Raw genomic sequence first — 18,194 nt, forward strand, 5'->3', positions numbered from 1 at the left:
GCAATGAAAGAAAAGCATTAGGACACAGACCACCAGCATGTGAGCGGGATCCAGCCATCACTGAGAGGCGAAGGACAGCATCAACGCCCCTCCCTCCGAGGTCCACGGCCCCGCGCCTCCCTCCCTCTCTCTCTGCCCTCCAAGCACAACCTGTCCTCTGGCAGCCCCTCGCCTTCCTAAGTTCTGGCTGTATTTTAAAAAATCTTACCTCCATGTTCGGCGTCAGCATTGAAGGCGAGCGGCGCTTCAGACTGCCTTCGCATGCGTCTCAGCTCTGCCTCTGGTCCCGCCCTTCCGGAAACAGGAAATGAGGGTGGGACCAGAGGCAGAGCTGAGACACATGCGAAGGCAGTCTGAACAAGCACCACTCACCTTCACTGTGGACGCCGCACCCAAAGGTAAGAATTTTTTAAAAACAGCCAGCACTTAGGATGGCGAGGGGCTGCCGGAGGACAGGTCGTGCTTGGAGGACAGAGAGGGAGGGAGGCGCCGGGGCGTGGAAGTCGGAGGGAGAGGAAGGGAGCGTCCTGCAAGTCGAAGGGGAGGGGGCGTCCTGCAAGTCGAAGGGGAGGTAGGGGAGGGGGTCCTGGAACTCGAAGATGCTGCACAAGGATGGATGAAGGGGGCAGGGCACAGAGGACATTTGCTGCATATGGATGAATGCAGGGGAGAGAGCATAATTGGTGCACACGGGACACACACTACACTCACTCACTCACACACAGACAAACACACACATTCTGTCTGTCTCTCTCAATCACACACTCTCTCTCTCTGACACACATACTCTCTATCTCTCTCTCTCTGACACACCTACACTCTCTCTCTCTCTCTCTCTCTGAAACACACTTTCTCTCTCACACATACTCACTCACTCTTTCTCTCACACATACTCTCTCCTAACAGTTCCCTTAAAAACATAATTGCCATTAGAGGACAACCTTGCTAGTGCCCGTTTTATTTCTTTCAGAAACGGGCCTTTTTTACTAGTAGACATATTATATGTAAGCAATAAAAAAATACACACTTTCTAAAGTACTTTACTATGCATATTATTGATGTTAGTGAGATTTAAAGAAACCTTGAAGAAGAGAACTCAAATTTGAATATTAATATCATAAGACTTTTTGTTCATAAAAGTGTTTTGTAAATGATGGAGTATGTAAAAGAAATAAAATCAGAGATGTAGAACAATATTTTTGTGTACAAACAGATGAGTATGTGGATAAAAGATTAAAAGCAAAAAAAAGTGTATAAATCAATAAAACAAATAAATCAAGACATAAGTTAAAACAGCATATATTTGTACCTCTGATTTTATTTCTTTTATGTACTTTTATGAACAAAATGTCTTATGATATTAATATTCAAATTTCAGTTATTTTCTTCCAAGAAATATAGTTTTAAAATCTCGCTTAGATCAATAATATGCATAGTAACATACTTTAGAAAGTGTGTTATTTTTTATTGTTTACATATTATATCTTCACATTATAGGTCTATGTTCTTTTATTATATTTTTTTACTGTAGCTATTTTATATCATATTTTATTTATGTTTCATGTTTAATAGACCCCTGAGGCAGGCACTACATGACGAAACACGATGCTATGATGGGCTCTGCACAATTTCTGCAAGTACCAGAAATAATGGTCCCCTTTTACCAAGCGACGGCAAAAGGGGGCCTGCGCTGGTGTCAGCCATGTGTTTTTGACTCATGATGAAGTGCCCTTTTACCACAGCTGGTAAAAGGGTAGTCTCTCTTTTCTGCCGGAAATGGTCGTGCGTCAAGTAAAGCACTTGCTGCGCAGACATTTGAAGGGGGGGGGGGGGAAGCCATTACTGCCACCCATTATGGCAGTGGTAAGGGCTACTGCACTAACCCAACATTAATTGGACAGTGTGCAGTACTGCCCAATTACCGCCGGGTACACCGTGGTGCTACAAAAATAAATATATTTTTGTAGCTCCGGATATGATGGCGCGCTGGGGGTGGGTAGTACCGCCAGGCTGTTGCAGTAGCCCGATGGTACTTCCTGTTTAGCGAGTGGTACGCCTGCATTGGGCTTACTGCCGCTTTGTAAAAGGGGCCCACCCACCCCAGCGTGCCGTCATATCCAGAACTACAAAAAAGTAGAGAGACCCTTTTACCAGCTGCGTAAATGGGGGTCTCGGCGCACATCAAAAACATGCGCCGATGCCAGCGCAGTCTCCAAATTGCCACAGCTTGGGCCCCAAGTGAATTGATGAGATTTTACAACAAATTGCGTATAAAAACTTCCAACAACCCGCCTATCTTATCTCCACTTTCTAAAGACAATATAGTTTTCTACGTGCCTTTATAAAAATAATAAAAATAAACACTCAGAACTATCCCCATTGGTGCATAACCACTCTTATACAAATTTACATCTGTTCCAGGGCAGTTACAATTTCACTATGTATATGTACTCTATGGGGGGGGGGGGGGGTCATTTTATGAAGTTTTGTTTTTGTATGTATGTGAAAGACAGTGGCATAGCCGGACATGTAGTTTTTTGGGGCGCTGGGGCAATGGATAACATGGGTAGGCACTGGGTATCCCCCTTTCTCTTCCTTCCCTCCTCTTGCTCTCTCCTCAACCAACATTAAAATTAAAAATACGTTAGCTGGCTGAAGAAATCTGGAGTCAAATAAGCACAGCAGTCAGCAGCAGCACTCTGAGCTGCTGATGCTGGAACTACAAGCATGTTCAGTTCTCACAGGCCACAAGAAATCAGCACGTGCCAACATCAGTGGCTCAAAGTGTTGCCACTGATGCCAGTACAGCAAGCTCTTTCAGCTGCTGCTGTCAGTCAGTCATGCTTCATCTGACTTGGGATGGGGTCCAGATTTCTTTGACTAGCAGGGCTTAGTGATCCCCACCAGCTACATGAATGTTGCATCTGGCTGCTGTGTGAGCTTGAGGCAAAAGTGAGGGGCCCTGTCCAGCCCAGGCCTTTTATGAAATACTTAAAAAAAAACACACACACACACACACACACAAGAACTTGACAAAATCTAGTGCACTGAGCAACTGTCCAAGCTTTTTGTGCTGCATATTTGAGCTTATTATCAACAAATTGACACACATTAGATTTGCTTACAACCCCTTCTCATCTGAAAGGTTAAAAGACCGTGACACAGGCATTGTTGCTGAAAAAACAACCTTGTCCTCTCAACATGCTGAATTGAGACTTTTCAAATAAATTTGCTTGATTTTAGACACTGCATTTTTCTAGCAAAAAAAAGGTGCCAGTACTCCAATGCCAGGCCACCCTTCAGGGGTGGGGTGATCACTGAGGGACCCACCCCACATTAGTCAGGCCCCCTGCAACCAGTCACAGAATCTGTGACAAGGCAGAATTGGTGTGTAGAGCCTGAGCTCTTTCATTAAAACTTACTACTACTTATCATTTCTATAGCGCTACTAGACATGGGTCAATTTTAGCAGACAATGGAAACGGTGCCGGTACTCAGTACTTCCAAGTACCCCCTCAAAAAAAGCCCTGATTTTAAACCATCTGAATCTTGTTTTTTTTGTGCCTCACTATTCTTGTCTTGCATGCATGGAACTGGCGCCACTTACATGCAGTGGCGTAGCTACATGGGGCCAGGGGGGGCCTGGGCCTCCGTAGATTTGGCCATGGACCCCCCTACCGATGACCCTCTCGACCCCCCCCTCCCGCCGCCAACCCGCCGCCGCAGTAGTCACCTACCTTTGCTGGCAGGGGACCCCAACTCCCGCCAGCCGAGGTCCTCTGTCTTTTCCCGCGTAAGGCTTCGTTCTTCTGAGTCTGACGTCCTGCATGGCAGGACAAAATATGCAAATATCTCGCAATTCTGCCTCAGCTCTGGTCAAATGCCACCCCCAGAAATGCATATGCATGGATTCAACCAAGTCAAAAAATGTGCTTGGTTTTATTAGTCCTCCAAAATAAGGCTTGGATATGATTGGACCAAACCAAGTCACATGACCAAAAGGTCACTCACTAGTGCCTCCAAACACTGGTCATCAGCGCTAGCTCAGTCAGCAGCAGAATGAAGTTTACCAACTGCTCGTATCTGTTTAACAAGGTTTTTATTTTTCAACTAAATAAATCACTCTACAAACATAATGGGTTTTAAAATGTAAATTATTATTATTAGCTATCCCAACCAAAGCATCCATTAGTCCTCTCTCTAATCACCTAGCTCAGGGTTTTATTCAGTGGCGTACCAAGGGGGGGGGGCGGTCCGCCCCAGTTGCACGCCGCTGGGGGGGTGCCGCGCGCCTGTCAGTTCTTCGTTTTCATGCTCCCTTTGCCCCGGAACAGGTTACTTCCTGTTCCGGGGCAGAGGGAGCATGAAAACGAAGAGCCGGCAGGCACACGGCACCCCCCCCCCAGCGGCATCCACCTGGGGGAGTTCGTTTGCCGGGGGGGGAGGGGCATCGCGCTGTTCCGGGGGGGGGGGGGCGCTGCACCCGGGGGCGGGGCGCATCGGCGATCAGCCCCCCTAGGAACACCACTGGTTTTATTATTCCCAGATTTAAATTCTAAATATAAAACTGTGTTTTTTATACCTGGCTGTATTCCCTAGAACCATGATTTGGAACTCAGTCTAGTTCTGATCTGTACTTGAAACAGAGAAATCATTTGCTGCTCCTAAAAAGTCACTCTTCCTGTGCCCTCTAAAATAACCTGACCCAGAACAGATTTAAAGCTATTATTTTAATTCTCTTCACACCAATCTTCTATAAAATTAAGTTTTTTTAGTTAGAAACCTGGATACTGTTTCTTCCTCATATGTAAGGAACTGTAGGAATCAATTTTCACCCAGTCCCAAAGCGCTTAAGCTGGGCAGTTAAACTGGTTTGATTCTAGCTAAAAATTAACCTAAGAATTACCATACCGGATCAGACTAAAAATAGCCCAACAAGCCCAGTATCCTGTTTCCAACCGTGCCTAATCCAGCTCACAAGAACCTAGCAGGATCCCAAAGCGTAATTAGGTTCTATACTGCTTACCTCCAGGGTCAAGCAGTGATTTTCCCCAAAATCTACTTTAATAACAGTATATATACTTTTCCTCCAGGAACTTATCCAACTTTTTTTTTTAACCCAGCTATGTTAACAGCTTTTACCATATTCTGAATTCCAGACCTTAAATTATGCTAGATTTAGATTTGCTGTTTGTGTATTAGGATTTAGGTGGCGTGAAGGGGCATAATCGAACGCCGCCGGCGAAATAGTTCACCGGCGATCTATTTTGGCGGCGGCGCTACAGCTGGCCAGAACTGTATTATCGAAAAAGATGGCCGGCCATCTTTTCTTTCGATAATACGGTTTAGCCTGGCCAAATGCAGAGTTCGCCGGGTTTGAGATCGCCGGTTTTGTTTTTCAGCAATAATGGAAAAAAAATGCCGGCCATCTCAAACCCGGCGAAATCCAAGGCATTTGGTCGTGGTAGGAGCCAGCATAGTGCACTGGTCCCCCCAACATGCCAGGACACAAACCGGGCACCCTAGGGGGCACTTCTAAAATTTAAAAAAAATACAAAAAAAACCTCCCAGGTGCATAGCTCCCTTCCCTTGGGTGCTGAGCCCCCCAAATCCCCTCCCCACAACTCTAACCATTACCATAGCCCTTATGGGTGAAGGGGGGCACCTACATGTGGGTACAGTGGGTTTTGGGGGGGGTTTGGAGGGCTCAACACTTAGCACCACAAGTGTAACAGGTAGGGGGGATGGGCCTGGGTCTACCTGCCTGAAGTGCACTGCACCCATTAAAAACTGCTCCAGGGACTTGCATACTGCTGTCAGGTTGCTGGGTATGACATTTGAGGCTGGCATACAGGCTGGCAAAAAAGGTTTTTATTTTTATTTTTTTTAGTGTGGGAGGGGGTTGGTGACCACTGGGGGACTATGGGGAGGTCATCCCCCATTCCCTCCGGTGGTCATCTGGTCAGTTGGGGCACCTTTTTGAGGCTTGGTCGTGAAAATAAAAGGAACAAGTAAACCCAGCGAAATACTGATTAACGCCACTTTTTTTCCATTATCTGTGAAAGCCGGCCATCTGGTAGCCACGCCCATACCCGCCCATGTCCCACCTTCGCTAAGCCGCCGACACGCCCCCTTGAACTTTCTCCGGTGAGGCGACGAGAAAGCGGTGATGCTGTCAAAAACGCCGCTTTCGATTATTCCGATTTCGCCACTTTTGAGAGATCGCCGGCCATCTCCCGATTTATGTCAGGAAATGGTCAGCGATCACTTTCGAAAATAAGCCTGTTAGCCAGCTGGCACTGACCTTCCCTCGATCAAATTCTATCCCGAAAACTGCAAAATTAAGTGGTTAAAGCTAGGAAGCTGCAGTTATCTGCTCAGTGGGAGGAAAATTTCACAGCTAAAGGTCTATCTAGTACAGCCCTCATTTGGTTGGCTAGACCCTTTGAAGATCCACAACTAAATGTCAACCAAAAATTCAATAATGTATAGTACTAACCATTGGGCTACTGAAAGCAGTGTGCTTGGACAAGATGCTTGCTCTTTTTGCTTCAGCTCTACTGCCTGTGCGTCTATGGGATTTGGTGCTCTGGGTACGATGAACATTCTTAATACTCTGATGGCTGGCAACACTGCCCCGATGGGATGCTGTCCCTCCCTTAGCCGCAATGTCGTCTTCTTCAGAATCAGCCTCTTGGTACATCGCTAAGCGCCGAGCTACAGGTACAAAAAAAAATACAGGAATTAAAAGTTCTCAATATATATAGGAAACTCATGCCTGTCTGGATATGAATACAATTTTGCTTACAGTGGCATAGCCTTATAAATAATGTTGAATCATTGTAAATATAAATTGTCTAGTAGACTAGCTTGAAGGATCTTTGTAACTTCTTCACCTTCCTATCAGGAAACAAAGGACATTTATTTGACCACATTACTATTTTCTCTCCTATTAGATCCTGAGCAATTAAAATGGAGTGAGTTGAATAGTGGTTAGAGTAGCCAACTGTGAACCAGGAATGCCAGGATTCAAATCTGGACTCTCTCACTGAAGCTCCTGGTGACCTTGGGTAGAAAGGCAGCCATGCTAACAGCCTTGGAATCATAGGTGTTAATGATACATCTACTAATGTGGAAAGCAGTTAACTAAACCTCTGGAGCAGTGATTCTCAATCTTTCTTCAGTCAAGATACACCTGATGGACGACACTTGCATCCGAGACACACTACATACTTGACCCTCATGAACATTTGGTCACATACAGTATGTCAGTTCTTATTAACAGATTATCAAGTCATTCAATAATAGCAAAATAATTCTCTCCACTACCAGGCACATTAGGAAATAACATAAAACTTGAAAAAAATCCTAACTCAACATACATGTAGCAAAATCTACCATAGAACAGTAGCTCTGATTCCTATAAATTCAACTCAAAGCAATTTATAACCCACAACAGGACATAAAAATACACCAACAAAACATAATTACATAAATTAAAATACAATAATTTATATGAGGATCAAATTCACACTAAACGTGTGGCTTGCAGGCCTACAAATATGCTGTAACCTTAGGCCCATGTGGGGTTCCCTTTGAAAATATGGCTTTTGAAGGAGAGCAAGTGGAACCAATGTACTTTGCCTATACCTGTCTTGAAGTAGTTGCAACTGTACTGCTGGAAAAACCATACTGGACTCCCTTGACCTTCTCCCTACCCTGATTATGCCCTCTTTATGAGGCAGGTATATAGCCCAGATACTATTACCCCTGAAGGAAGAGAAGTAATTTTCCTATGGGCAAACAGCTTGGAAAATTACCCTCAAAGAAATGGAAAATCAGAATGTCAGGACACCTAGTGAAAACTTTCTCCATCTTATAACATTCTCCCTGCCTTTGTTCAAGGACCTTTTCCCTAATCTATACTGTATTCAAGCAGAACTAATGGGGTCTGCTTTCTACATATAGCCCAAATAAATGTCTTGTCAAAATCCTATGAATGGTGGGTATGAATAGACCAAAACCTTTGAGGGGACAGGAAAACACACAGACATGACCATCTCATAAGGATTCCTTTTGGAAAGTAGGTCAAAATCCTAAATAGTCTAACACAGTAGTTCCCAAAACTGGTCCTGGAGGCTCCTCAGTCAGGTTTTTGTGATATCTATAATGAATATTCATGAGAAATATTTGCCTCCACTGCATGCAAATCTCTCTCATGAATATTTATTGTGGATATCCCAAAATTGTGACTGGCTGGGGGGGTGCCTCCAGGATCAGGTTTGGAATCACTGGTCTAATGGTTAGCGAAGTGTGCTGGAAACCCGAGGAAATGGGTTTGATTCCCACTGTGGCTCATTGTGACTCACTTAACCCTCCATTGCCCCAGATACAAACATTTAGATTGTGAACCCACTAGGGGGGGGCATATAGTAAATGTATAGCACTTTGGTTGTCCCACAGAACAGTAGTATATCAAATCCATAAACCTTTACCCTGTTAAACACAGTGCACATCTTGCTTCTCAGAACACCTCAATATAAAATGCAACAAATATCAAAATCACTTAACACCTGCTGTCTTGCACCCTTCAGTGTTTTATATTAGTAGCAGAGATGTGACGAGCGAACCAACCCAAAGGGTGAGACTGAAATCCAAAGAGTAAGATTTTTTTTTTCAGATGGCACAGGTGTAGTATTGCTTTGCAAATGAAAAAAATAAGCTGCATAAAATGACACTTGCGTTGTTCTGGTGCCTCTGAAAGATATACAAGACAATTTTTAAAGAAATTTGTCCAGTGGCTAAAAGCATTCTGTTGCTGTGGCAGACCTGTACTAGGACTGTTGTACAAGGCTGCAAATTATGCCGAAAGGTGCACTCAGATTTCTTCCTGATGGTAGGACTGCTTGGGCCTTTCTCAGGCATACTTCTCATGAAAGTAGTGAACAGGTTGAGGGCAATGGCACTAAGGGGGTCATGATCAAAAGCAAACTCCGGCGCTAGAGGCTGTTAACGCCATACTAGCGCCAGAGTTTGCAGCCGACCCATGATCAGACCCCTCAAGCGCCTGAAACAGCGCACTCGAGGGCTCTCAGCGCAAGTAGCATGCAAATGCATGCTAAACAGGGCTTCTAGCGCAATTAGCTTGCAAATGCATGCTAATTGGCGCTTAACGCATTCATCCCCAATGATCAGCGACCAGCACGCCAAAGATTGGGTCGCTGGCCGCAGCAAAATCAACGCCAGCTCCGAGCTGGCGTTAGATTTTGCGGATCATTGGGGAGGAATGGTGAGCCCTGCCCAGCATGCAGTTGCATGCTGGCAGGCCCCCCTTCCCCCCCCAAGGCAAACGCGAATGGGGGGCTGGAGGTCTGGTGGACCTCCGGTCCCCCCGACGATCCCCCCCCCCCATGTTCAGAGAGGGCACCCCCGAACCCACGCTGCCTCCAGAAAAACGCTGTCCTACCCTCCCACCACTGTGATCCATCGACGGGGGGTGTGGAGGGGTGGAGGCTGGAGGTCCGGTGGACCTCCAGCCTACCCCAAATCCTCCCCCCAGCATTGTCCTTAGATTCCCTGGTGGTCCGTGGTGTGCTTTGGTGTCGTGACACCCCCCTCCCGGCCCCCCTACCTTTTGTTGGAGGTGGGACGCAGCCTGCCTGCCTCCCTCCTCTTCCAGTCAGTCGACGCCCAAAATGGTGGCGCCCAGCCCCGCCCATTGCATCCTGGGATGCACTGGGCGTGGCTACAGACCATGTAAGGGAGCGATTCCCTTACATGGTCTGTAGCCCAGCCCAGCGCAATCCAGGATGCAGTGGGCGGGGCTGGGCGCCGCCATTTTGGGCATCAACTGACTGGAAGAGGAGGGAGGCAGGCAGGCTGCGTCCCTCCTCCAAGAAAAGGTAGGGAGGGCGGCCGGGAGGGTGACCACGGACCACCAGGGATTCAATGCAGAACGCTGGGGGGGGGGGGCAGGAGTTGGGGTCCACCGGACCTCCAGCCCCCCCCCCCCCCATCGATGGATAGCAGGGTGTGTTAGCTTTTGGCCGGAGGCGGCCACCACGATTTATGGGGGTTCGGGGGGGGGGGGGGCTAGAGACCCACCGGATCTCCAGCCCTCCTTGGGCATGGAGGGGGTCGAATCGTCGGGGGGACCTCCAGCCCCCCCGTCGCTGGGTGGGAGGGTGGGAGAGGGTTTGGCCGCCGGCCTCAACGTTTTCTGGGGGTTTCTGGGGGGGCTGGAGACAACGTTCGGTCCTCCAGCCCTCATTGTTCAGGCCTGGCAGGCTGTTTGACAGGTTGGGGCTTTTGACAGCCCAGACCTGTCAAACAAGTGCGGGAGGATTGTGCTGAGCGCATGCTCAGGCGCAATTCTCCCGCACTTCAACATGATAATCAAAGATAATAGCACTGCTTAGATTTGCATGCATTATCTTTGATCATCAATGCAGAAAAGCCCTGCGCTGTTCCGGCGCTATTTTTAGGGCGCTGTTTGGAACAGCGCAGGGCTTTTGATCATGAGGGCATAAGGCACTGAGTGAAAGAAAAGTCCTCAACTGAACTCAATACACTCCCATTGAGTGAGATTTGGCATCTCTGCAGTAGAAGAAAGTGGTACTAGCACAAACCTCTGCAAAAGTAGACTTGGGTTTTCGCCCTAAAGTGTTAAATATGAGAAACAACGTAAAGCATTCCAGTAAGTTCCATAAAAGCTTGTTCTTTCATGACTTTTTTTCCAATTGATTTCTTTCCTTTCCAGACAAATATCATTCTATGGTGTGACCTCACCTTGAGTATCACATTCAGTTCTGGTCACCGTATCTCAAAGATATAGCGGAATTAGAAAAGGTTCAAAGAAGAGCGACCAAAATGATAAATGGGATGAAACTCCTCTCATATGAAGAAAGGCTAAAGAGGTTAGGGCTCTTCAGCTTGGAAAAAGAGATGGCTAAGGGGAGATATGATTGAGGTTTACAAAATCCTGAGTGGTGTAGAATGAGTAGATGTGAATCAATTTTTTTACTCTTTCAAAAAATACAAAGACTTGGGGACACTCAAGGAAGTTATAAGGAAATACTTTTAAAACAAAAAAGGAGGGAATATTTTTTCACTCGACAACAGAGTAGCCTAATGGTTAGTGCAGTGGACTTTGATCCTGGCAACCTGGGTTTGATTCCCAGTGGAGTTCCTTGTGACCTTGAGCAAGTCACTTAAGCCTCCATTGCTTCAGGTACAAAAAGCTTAGATTGTGAGCCCCCTACGGACAGAGAAAGTACCTGCATATAATATGTACAGCACTGCATATATCTAGTAGTGCTACAGAAATGAGTAGTAGTAGATGTAATAACAGAAGTGAGCATAACTGGATTTTAAAAAGGTTTGGCCAAGATCCTGGAGGAAAAGTCCATAGCCTGCTACTGAGACAGACATGGGGAAGCCACTGCTTGCCCTGGGATTGGTAGCATGCAATGTTACTACTATTTGGGTTTCTGCCATATATTGTGACCTGGATTGGCCACTGTTGGAAGCAGGATACTGGGCTAGATGGACCATTGGTCAGACACAGTATGGCTACTCTTATGTTATGTTCTTGTGTGTCATGATAGCCAAGTCCTTCATATGTCGACTTGTTAACTTTTTCAAATAGTGCATTCTTGCTGTGAGATGGGAATTTAGGGGCCCTTTTACTAAGGCGCGTAGGCATCTATTTGTGTCCAACATTCGCCAAATTGGAACTACCGCCCGCCTACCGCATACCCCGGGTGGTAATTCCATTTTTGACACGGGCCCAAAACATGCGGGTGGTACTAAGCTCTCAGGCCAAAAATGGATGCGCCACAAAAAATTGACCTGCGTGCATTCAAAACACACAACTACACCAGCACAGGCCACTTTTCAGCTCACCTTAGTAAAAGGGCCTCATAATTTGGCTTTCATAATCCTTTTATTTTTCTTTGTATTCCAACAGATATAGGTCTTGATATTCTTCTAAGTCCAGCTCCATTCTGTTGCTGTGGCAGCCCTGCTCTTAATAAGAAGTTTGCCGTACATTCCTGTACATTTTCATTGCCTACAGCCAGCTAGTGGCACTGCAGGTGTTAAGAGAACTGCTAAACTGTGGTTTCTTAAAATAATCTGAAGAGGTTTAGGTCAGTCTCTACATGAACACATTTTTAACACTGGTTATATTTTCACATTGTTAGAAACTTTTTCAAGCTGTGCACTTCCAGTCAGGGCTCTGGATGTGCACATTTTATAGGTGGTCTGCTCCTAGTCTAGTGTCACTGGAATTACACTATCCCCCTGATTCTGTAAAGGCCACCACAAATTGTGCACGCAAATTTAGGCGAATTCCTGATTTGCACGTACCATTTAATTGAATAACATGCCAATTAGTGCCAATAACTGGCTTTTTAATAAGCAATTGGCACTAATTAGATTTAATTGGGACTAACGCGTTTAAATTTTATGTGTGGTATCTGTCTAAAAATTTCATCTGTTCCAAAAAAGGGGACGCAGGATTGGGAGGGTCATGGGTGCAATGGGGTGTGGCTTTGAGTTATACGCATAATTACAGAATAATGATGCTCTATGGGTAAATTTAGGTGCAGGCCTTTGCACCACGTGGTGCAAATGGCCGAGCCTAAATGTACACCCAACTTTCCATGCGTGTATTCTATAAACTGCACTGAACTTTAGGCGTGGCTTATAGAATACCGCATAAGTATGATTTTTTCAGCACCACTTATATAATTTATCTTTATATGGTAACTTCATTATGGACCTTATTTTAAGAAAATCTCCACAGGTAAGTAGCTGCTTACATACACATGTAAAAGCCATTTTACAAAGGCTTCCGCATACAATTCAAACTTCTCTTATTGACCTTTAAATGCATCCATTCTGCAGCCCCCCATTACCTCTCCACTCTCATCTCTCCCTACATTCCTCCCCATGAACTCCGCTCATTGGACAAATCTCTCTTGTCATCCCCCTTCTCCTCCAACGCTAACTCCAGGCTTCGTCCCTTTTCCCTCGCGGCATCTTATGCCTGGAATAGACTTCCTGAGCCTGTACGTCTAGCTCCATCTTTACCTGTTTTCAAATCTATGCTGAAAACCCACCTTTTCACCACTGCTTTTGGCTCCTACTACTCAATTACCTCCCCTTGTTCCTTCTCACTCTGTACTTCCCTCGACCTTAATTGTCTTGTCTGTCTGTATTATTTTTAGATTGTAAGCTCTATTGAGCAGGGACTCTCTCTCTATGTCAGGTGTTCGGCGCTGCATGCGTCTGGTAGCTCTATACAAATGTTAAAAATAATAATAATAATATTAACACATAATGATACTCACTGTGTACAAAGGGTGGGGGGTGGAGAAGAGGGAGTGGTTTGGGTGGGCCCAACATACCACGGACGCAACACTGATTAAAAAAAAAAAAAACAACATCTAGACATTGCATTTACACCTGCCCCCAGGAGGAGGCTTGGCTGTAGTTTATAAAGGATTTTATAATGTTTTGCTGTCTAACTCAGTTTGTATTCACGGTCTGGAAATGCTTTCTTGTAAGTTGCAAGATTTTTCTTTTTCAGGATCAATAGGTTTTACCTTGGTTTATTGTCCTCCTGTATACTGCAAAAGTGAGACAGCCTTTTACTGAATTTTTATCTTAACAAGTTTCAAATTTTGGTTCTTTATTGTTGTTGGGAGATATTAATCTTCATTTGGATAATAGGGATCACTTAGATGTTATTGATTTTTTTGTTGATCTCGGATACTCTATCAGCATATGATTTTCAAGTGACTCATGAGAAAGGTCAGGCCCTTGACTAGTTGTCACTCTTTAGTAAACCTCTTTTAGATTTTAGAATCATTGATATTGACTAGAAACCTATTCCATGGAAAGCTCTTCAGGCCTTGACCACTACTTTGAAGATGACTTCGGAGGAGGTAACGTTGTTGGTGTGTAAAACAGATGGCCTGACTAAAGCAGTAGATGGTATTAAAAGTGACTGCTCCAGTCAATTCCAGTAGCTTCAAGGTGACATTAAATCTCTTCAGGATTTTAAAAATGCTGTGGTTAAAGACAGTAAACAGAACAAAATTAAAGGGCATCACTGCTACTAGTCAGAGCTGAAGTTTATCTACTAAGAACAATCTTAAGTAGATTAGATCAAAAACAATATATTTCACAGCATCAAGACATCTGCAAGGATATTAGAGAGGAAGCTGTGCAGCTATGGCCAAAGCTAGGATAGAATAAACTGCTTCTGCTACACAGCCTATGAAATACCTGCAAAAACACGTCTTCCAATATGAACATCACCACCTTTTGAAAGCAGTTCTAATGGATTTTCTCTTTGGGGCAGAGAGGGTGGGGTGTGGAGGAGTGGGTAAACTCAACAGGTCAGGCTGTCAGAAATTATAGTGTAGGCTGAGGAATGAATTTCATTTTGCTGCTTTGTAGAGATTAGCTATTTTCTTAAATTTGTTTTTATTACTAGTTTGCTGCATAAGGACCCAAGGAGATGGTCCGTTCATCACTAAAATGTGCTTCCAACTTTTCTGCGTTTCGCAGTACACTATGGGCCAAGTTTAGAAAACGGCGTCCACAGTTAGCGGAAAAGAACTGCACTGACCAGTATCCTGCAAAGGACGTGTGCCTTTTACAGAATACTAGTTTAGCACAGATATCGTGACTAACATCGGGTACTAGATTTACGCCTGCTGAAACCGGGTGGAATGCCAGCACCCAACTTAGGCACGGATATGACCGTATGTAATAACAACTGCGCCCAACTTCTGGGAACGCCCCCAAGCTGCCCATACTCCTCCCACAGCCTTGCCCCTTTTGAGTTGGGCACTACGAAATGTAGGCACAGATGTTACAGAATAGTGACTAGGGCAGATGTGTGCGCAAATCCAAATTGTTGCCAAGTAACTCCAGTTATTGATTGTTCCCGCGTTAACAATTAATTTGCATGCACATCTGCCCTGGTCAACCTATATAGAAACACATTGATATAAGAATCACTCATGTTTGTGGAGGAATGAGAGGAAAAGCTTCATACTTCCGTTGCTCTACTCGGTATACTAGCCGGAATCAAATATTCTGTATTGGAGCAATACGGTAAAAAGTAATCATAAGCTGAAAAAACCTCTCTCTGTTAACCTCAAAAGGTTATTAACAAAATTGCAGAACATGCCGAAAGACGACAGCTCTCTGGGGTTGATTGTGAGAACTCTTGAAAAAGCCTACGCGAAACGGGTCCGTCGGGACCTCACCCTGTGAGACCAGTAACGCAACAGCTTACAGCACAGATAAGTCAAAGTTTGAATTGATCTGCAATTTTGTTAATAACCTTTTGAGGTTAACAGAGAGAGGTTTTTCAGCTTATGATCCAATACAGAGTATTTGATTCTGGTTAGTATACCGAGTAGAGCAATGGAAGTATGAAGCTTTTCCTCTCATTCATCCACAAACATTAGTGATTCTTATATCAATGTGTTTTTTGATTCATGTTATGCTTTGTTTGACAACTATATGAAAGGGTGAATCAAATTTTGTATATTTACAACCTATATAGAATCCAGGGGTATGTGTATATATACACCAGTTTCTGCCTATTATGCCATAGGCTGGGCATTCACCAACTTCATTTATTTAGATTTTGCTCACGTCTTTTTCAGTAGTAGCTCAAGGGGAGTTACATTCAGGTACACTGAGTATTTCTCACAATCTAAGTTTGCACCTGAGGCAATGGAGGGTTAAGTGACTTGCCCAAGATCACAAGGAGCAGCAGTGGGATTTGAACCAGGCACCCTCTGGATGTCAAGAACGGGGCTCAAGCCACTGGGCTACTTTTCCACTTCATGTTTATATTGCACCCAACAGCATCCAGCAAGGGGTGAAGGCAAAAATGTTAATTTAGTTTCCCTTGGTGCTTATGGGATTTTTATTTTTGTTTTATGCTTTCTTTTTTTTTAAGTTTCAGGGGGCACTGTCATTAATAATACACCCCATTCCTCAAACAGTGCATCCTGGTGTCCTTTTACTAAACCGCGCTAAAAAGTGGCTGGTGCTGCTTTTAGTGAGGCAGTAAAATGGCCGCCTTTTTTTTTTTTAATGTCAATGCGCTAATTTCCCCAGTACAGCGTGGCCATTAGCTGCAGGAGCCCTTACCACAATCTATTTAGGATGTGGTAATGGCTGCCGTGCTACTCGGGTAGCACCAGGGCTTTTTTTGAGGGGGTACTTGGGGGTACTGAGTACCGGCACCTTTTCAATTGTGTGCTGAAATTGGCCCATGGTCCCCAAGTTTTAATGAAAGAGCTCAGGCTCTACACACCAATTCTGCCTTGTCATAGATTCTGTGACTGGTTGCAGGGGTCCTGGCTATTGTGGGGCGAGTCCCTCAGTGATCATCTCATCCCTGAAGGGAGCGCTCACACTAGTTGCCACATTAACTTTGAAGCTACCACACAGTAAAATCTCGCGTTAAGCCATGGCAACTACAAATTTTACCGCCATTTAGTAAAAGGGCACCTTAAATCTCCCTAGAAAGCTGTAAAATGTTGATAAAATCTGTTGAAGTTGAACACAATGAGCAGCTCAGTGATATTTCTAATCAACGATAACTAAGAGCAATGGGCAACAGCTAGAGTCCCCACTCTTTCCCTCTGTGTCAGGGAAGTCCAATTTCATGCTTAATAGGTAGGTTTCAGTCTGATGATCTGACCAACATGCAAATAGCTTTCTAGAAGAACATCCTTTGCACTAAGGCACGGAAGCAAGCGTAATATTTAACACAGCTGAAATACTTTCACAGATGGTATTCTGTTGACCAATATTATTTCCTGACACTAAACACATTCCTCAAAGTGGCCAAATCAATCAGTTCAGCATTCAGAAAGCTAAAGCCTGGCAGAACATTCAGAACAAATGTTTTTAAAAAGTTAAGGAAATACCTTTTCTTTGGAGCAACTTAATAAAATTCTTGATTAGCTTTCAACAGCTAACACCCGCTTCCTCCGGTCAGAAAAGGAAGAGAGTGTTAGCTGCTAAAAGCTAATCAAAAAATGTGCCAAATTAGTCCAATGAAAAGGTATTGCCCCTACTGAACAAAGAGCTCTCGACCAGGAGAAGCTGGAAAACTAGCAGCCAGTATATAACATCCCTTTTCTGGAAACACTGATGGAACAGACAGTCTGCATTCAACTCAGTGACTGGCTAAACGAAAAACTGGCTAGACCCATGTCCATCTAGCTTCAAGCCTAGGTACAGAACTAAGACAGTTCTTATTTCTCTGCTTGGCAATCTCCACAGAAACTGCGACAGGGGATCCACCTCAATATAGTGTTGCTGGATTTCTCAGCAGCCTTCAACATTGTAGACCATATCATGCTTGCACAGCTGACAGAAAGTAGGTATCAGTGGCACAGGATTTGAACCGTGACGATACAATCTGATGGACAGACAACAATCAGTTCTGTTCAGCAATAGCACGTCAACTTGGGCACTGAACTGTAATGTACCACAGAGATCCATACTGCCTCCTATTTTATTAATGTAATACCTACCTCAAGCCTTAAGCTGAGCTGCTTGTCAATGGACATATACTACTATACCTATGCCAATGATCTGCAACCACTCATACCACTTGAACCAGATCTACCCACAGCTTTGAGTAAACTGACTGTTTAACAGGAACTCAGGAATGGACAAAAAAAAACCCTCTGAACACAAGCAAAACAGATTCTGTGGGTTCCTAACTCAAGCAGATACCGGACTTCAAAATATCATTTGAAAAGTATGAACTTCTCCTAAGATCACAGTTAGGATTAGCACTAGGCATGCCTACCCTTTGCCTCCCAAACACACCCCCAGCGCTAAAAAATAAAAACTGTTTTTTTTTGCACGTAGGAAGCACGTGCAGATGCCAAAACTACCACGGGATGCCTGAGCATAACCAGCGGTAGTGAATTTTCCTGCAAGGTAAGCACGAGTTAGTGCTTACTGCTGCTTAGTAAAAGGACCCGTATGTTCGTTTTTCAAAGCCCTCAAACAAAATGGACCAGAGTATCTAAAGAATAGTTAGCCCTCTATACACCCTTGAAGTCTCTAAGTTCCTCCCAAAGATCACCAATATCTATACTGTATCAAAGGAAATCACACAATGTGACACCCACCTG

At 44.6% G+C, this 18,194-nt stretch overlaps 1 protein-coding gene across 2 annotated transcripts in view; it reads right to left on the reverse strand.

The window, feature by feature from the left end:
• The window catches only part of ATP10A (ATPase phospholipid transporting 10A (putative)), a 281,162-nt gene that overhangs the window by 85,487 nt on the left and 177,481 nt on the right, over positions 1 to 18,194 (reverse strand). For both annotated transcript variants that reach the window (XR_003941956.1, XM_030201381.1), the window contains exon 8: positions 6,500 to 6,717. Coding sequence is in view for 1 of the 2 variants with exons in the window: in XM_030201381.1 (XP_030057241.1) it covers positions 6,500 to 6,717 (218 nt within the window). In the remaining variant the exon portion in view is untranslated. The remainder of the gene's footprint in view (positions 1 to 6,499; positions 6,718 to 18,194) is intronic.

Source organism: Microcaecilia unicolor, chromosome 4 (assembly GCF_901765095.1).
Source record: "Microcaecilia unicolor chromosome 4, aMicUni1.1, whole genome shotgun sequence".
In the NCBI taxonomy this organism is placed as follows: domain Eukaryota; kingdom Metazoa; phylum Chordata; class Amphibia; order Gymnophiona; family Siphonopidae; genus Microcaecilia; species Microcaecilia unicolor.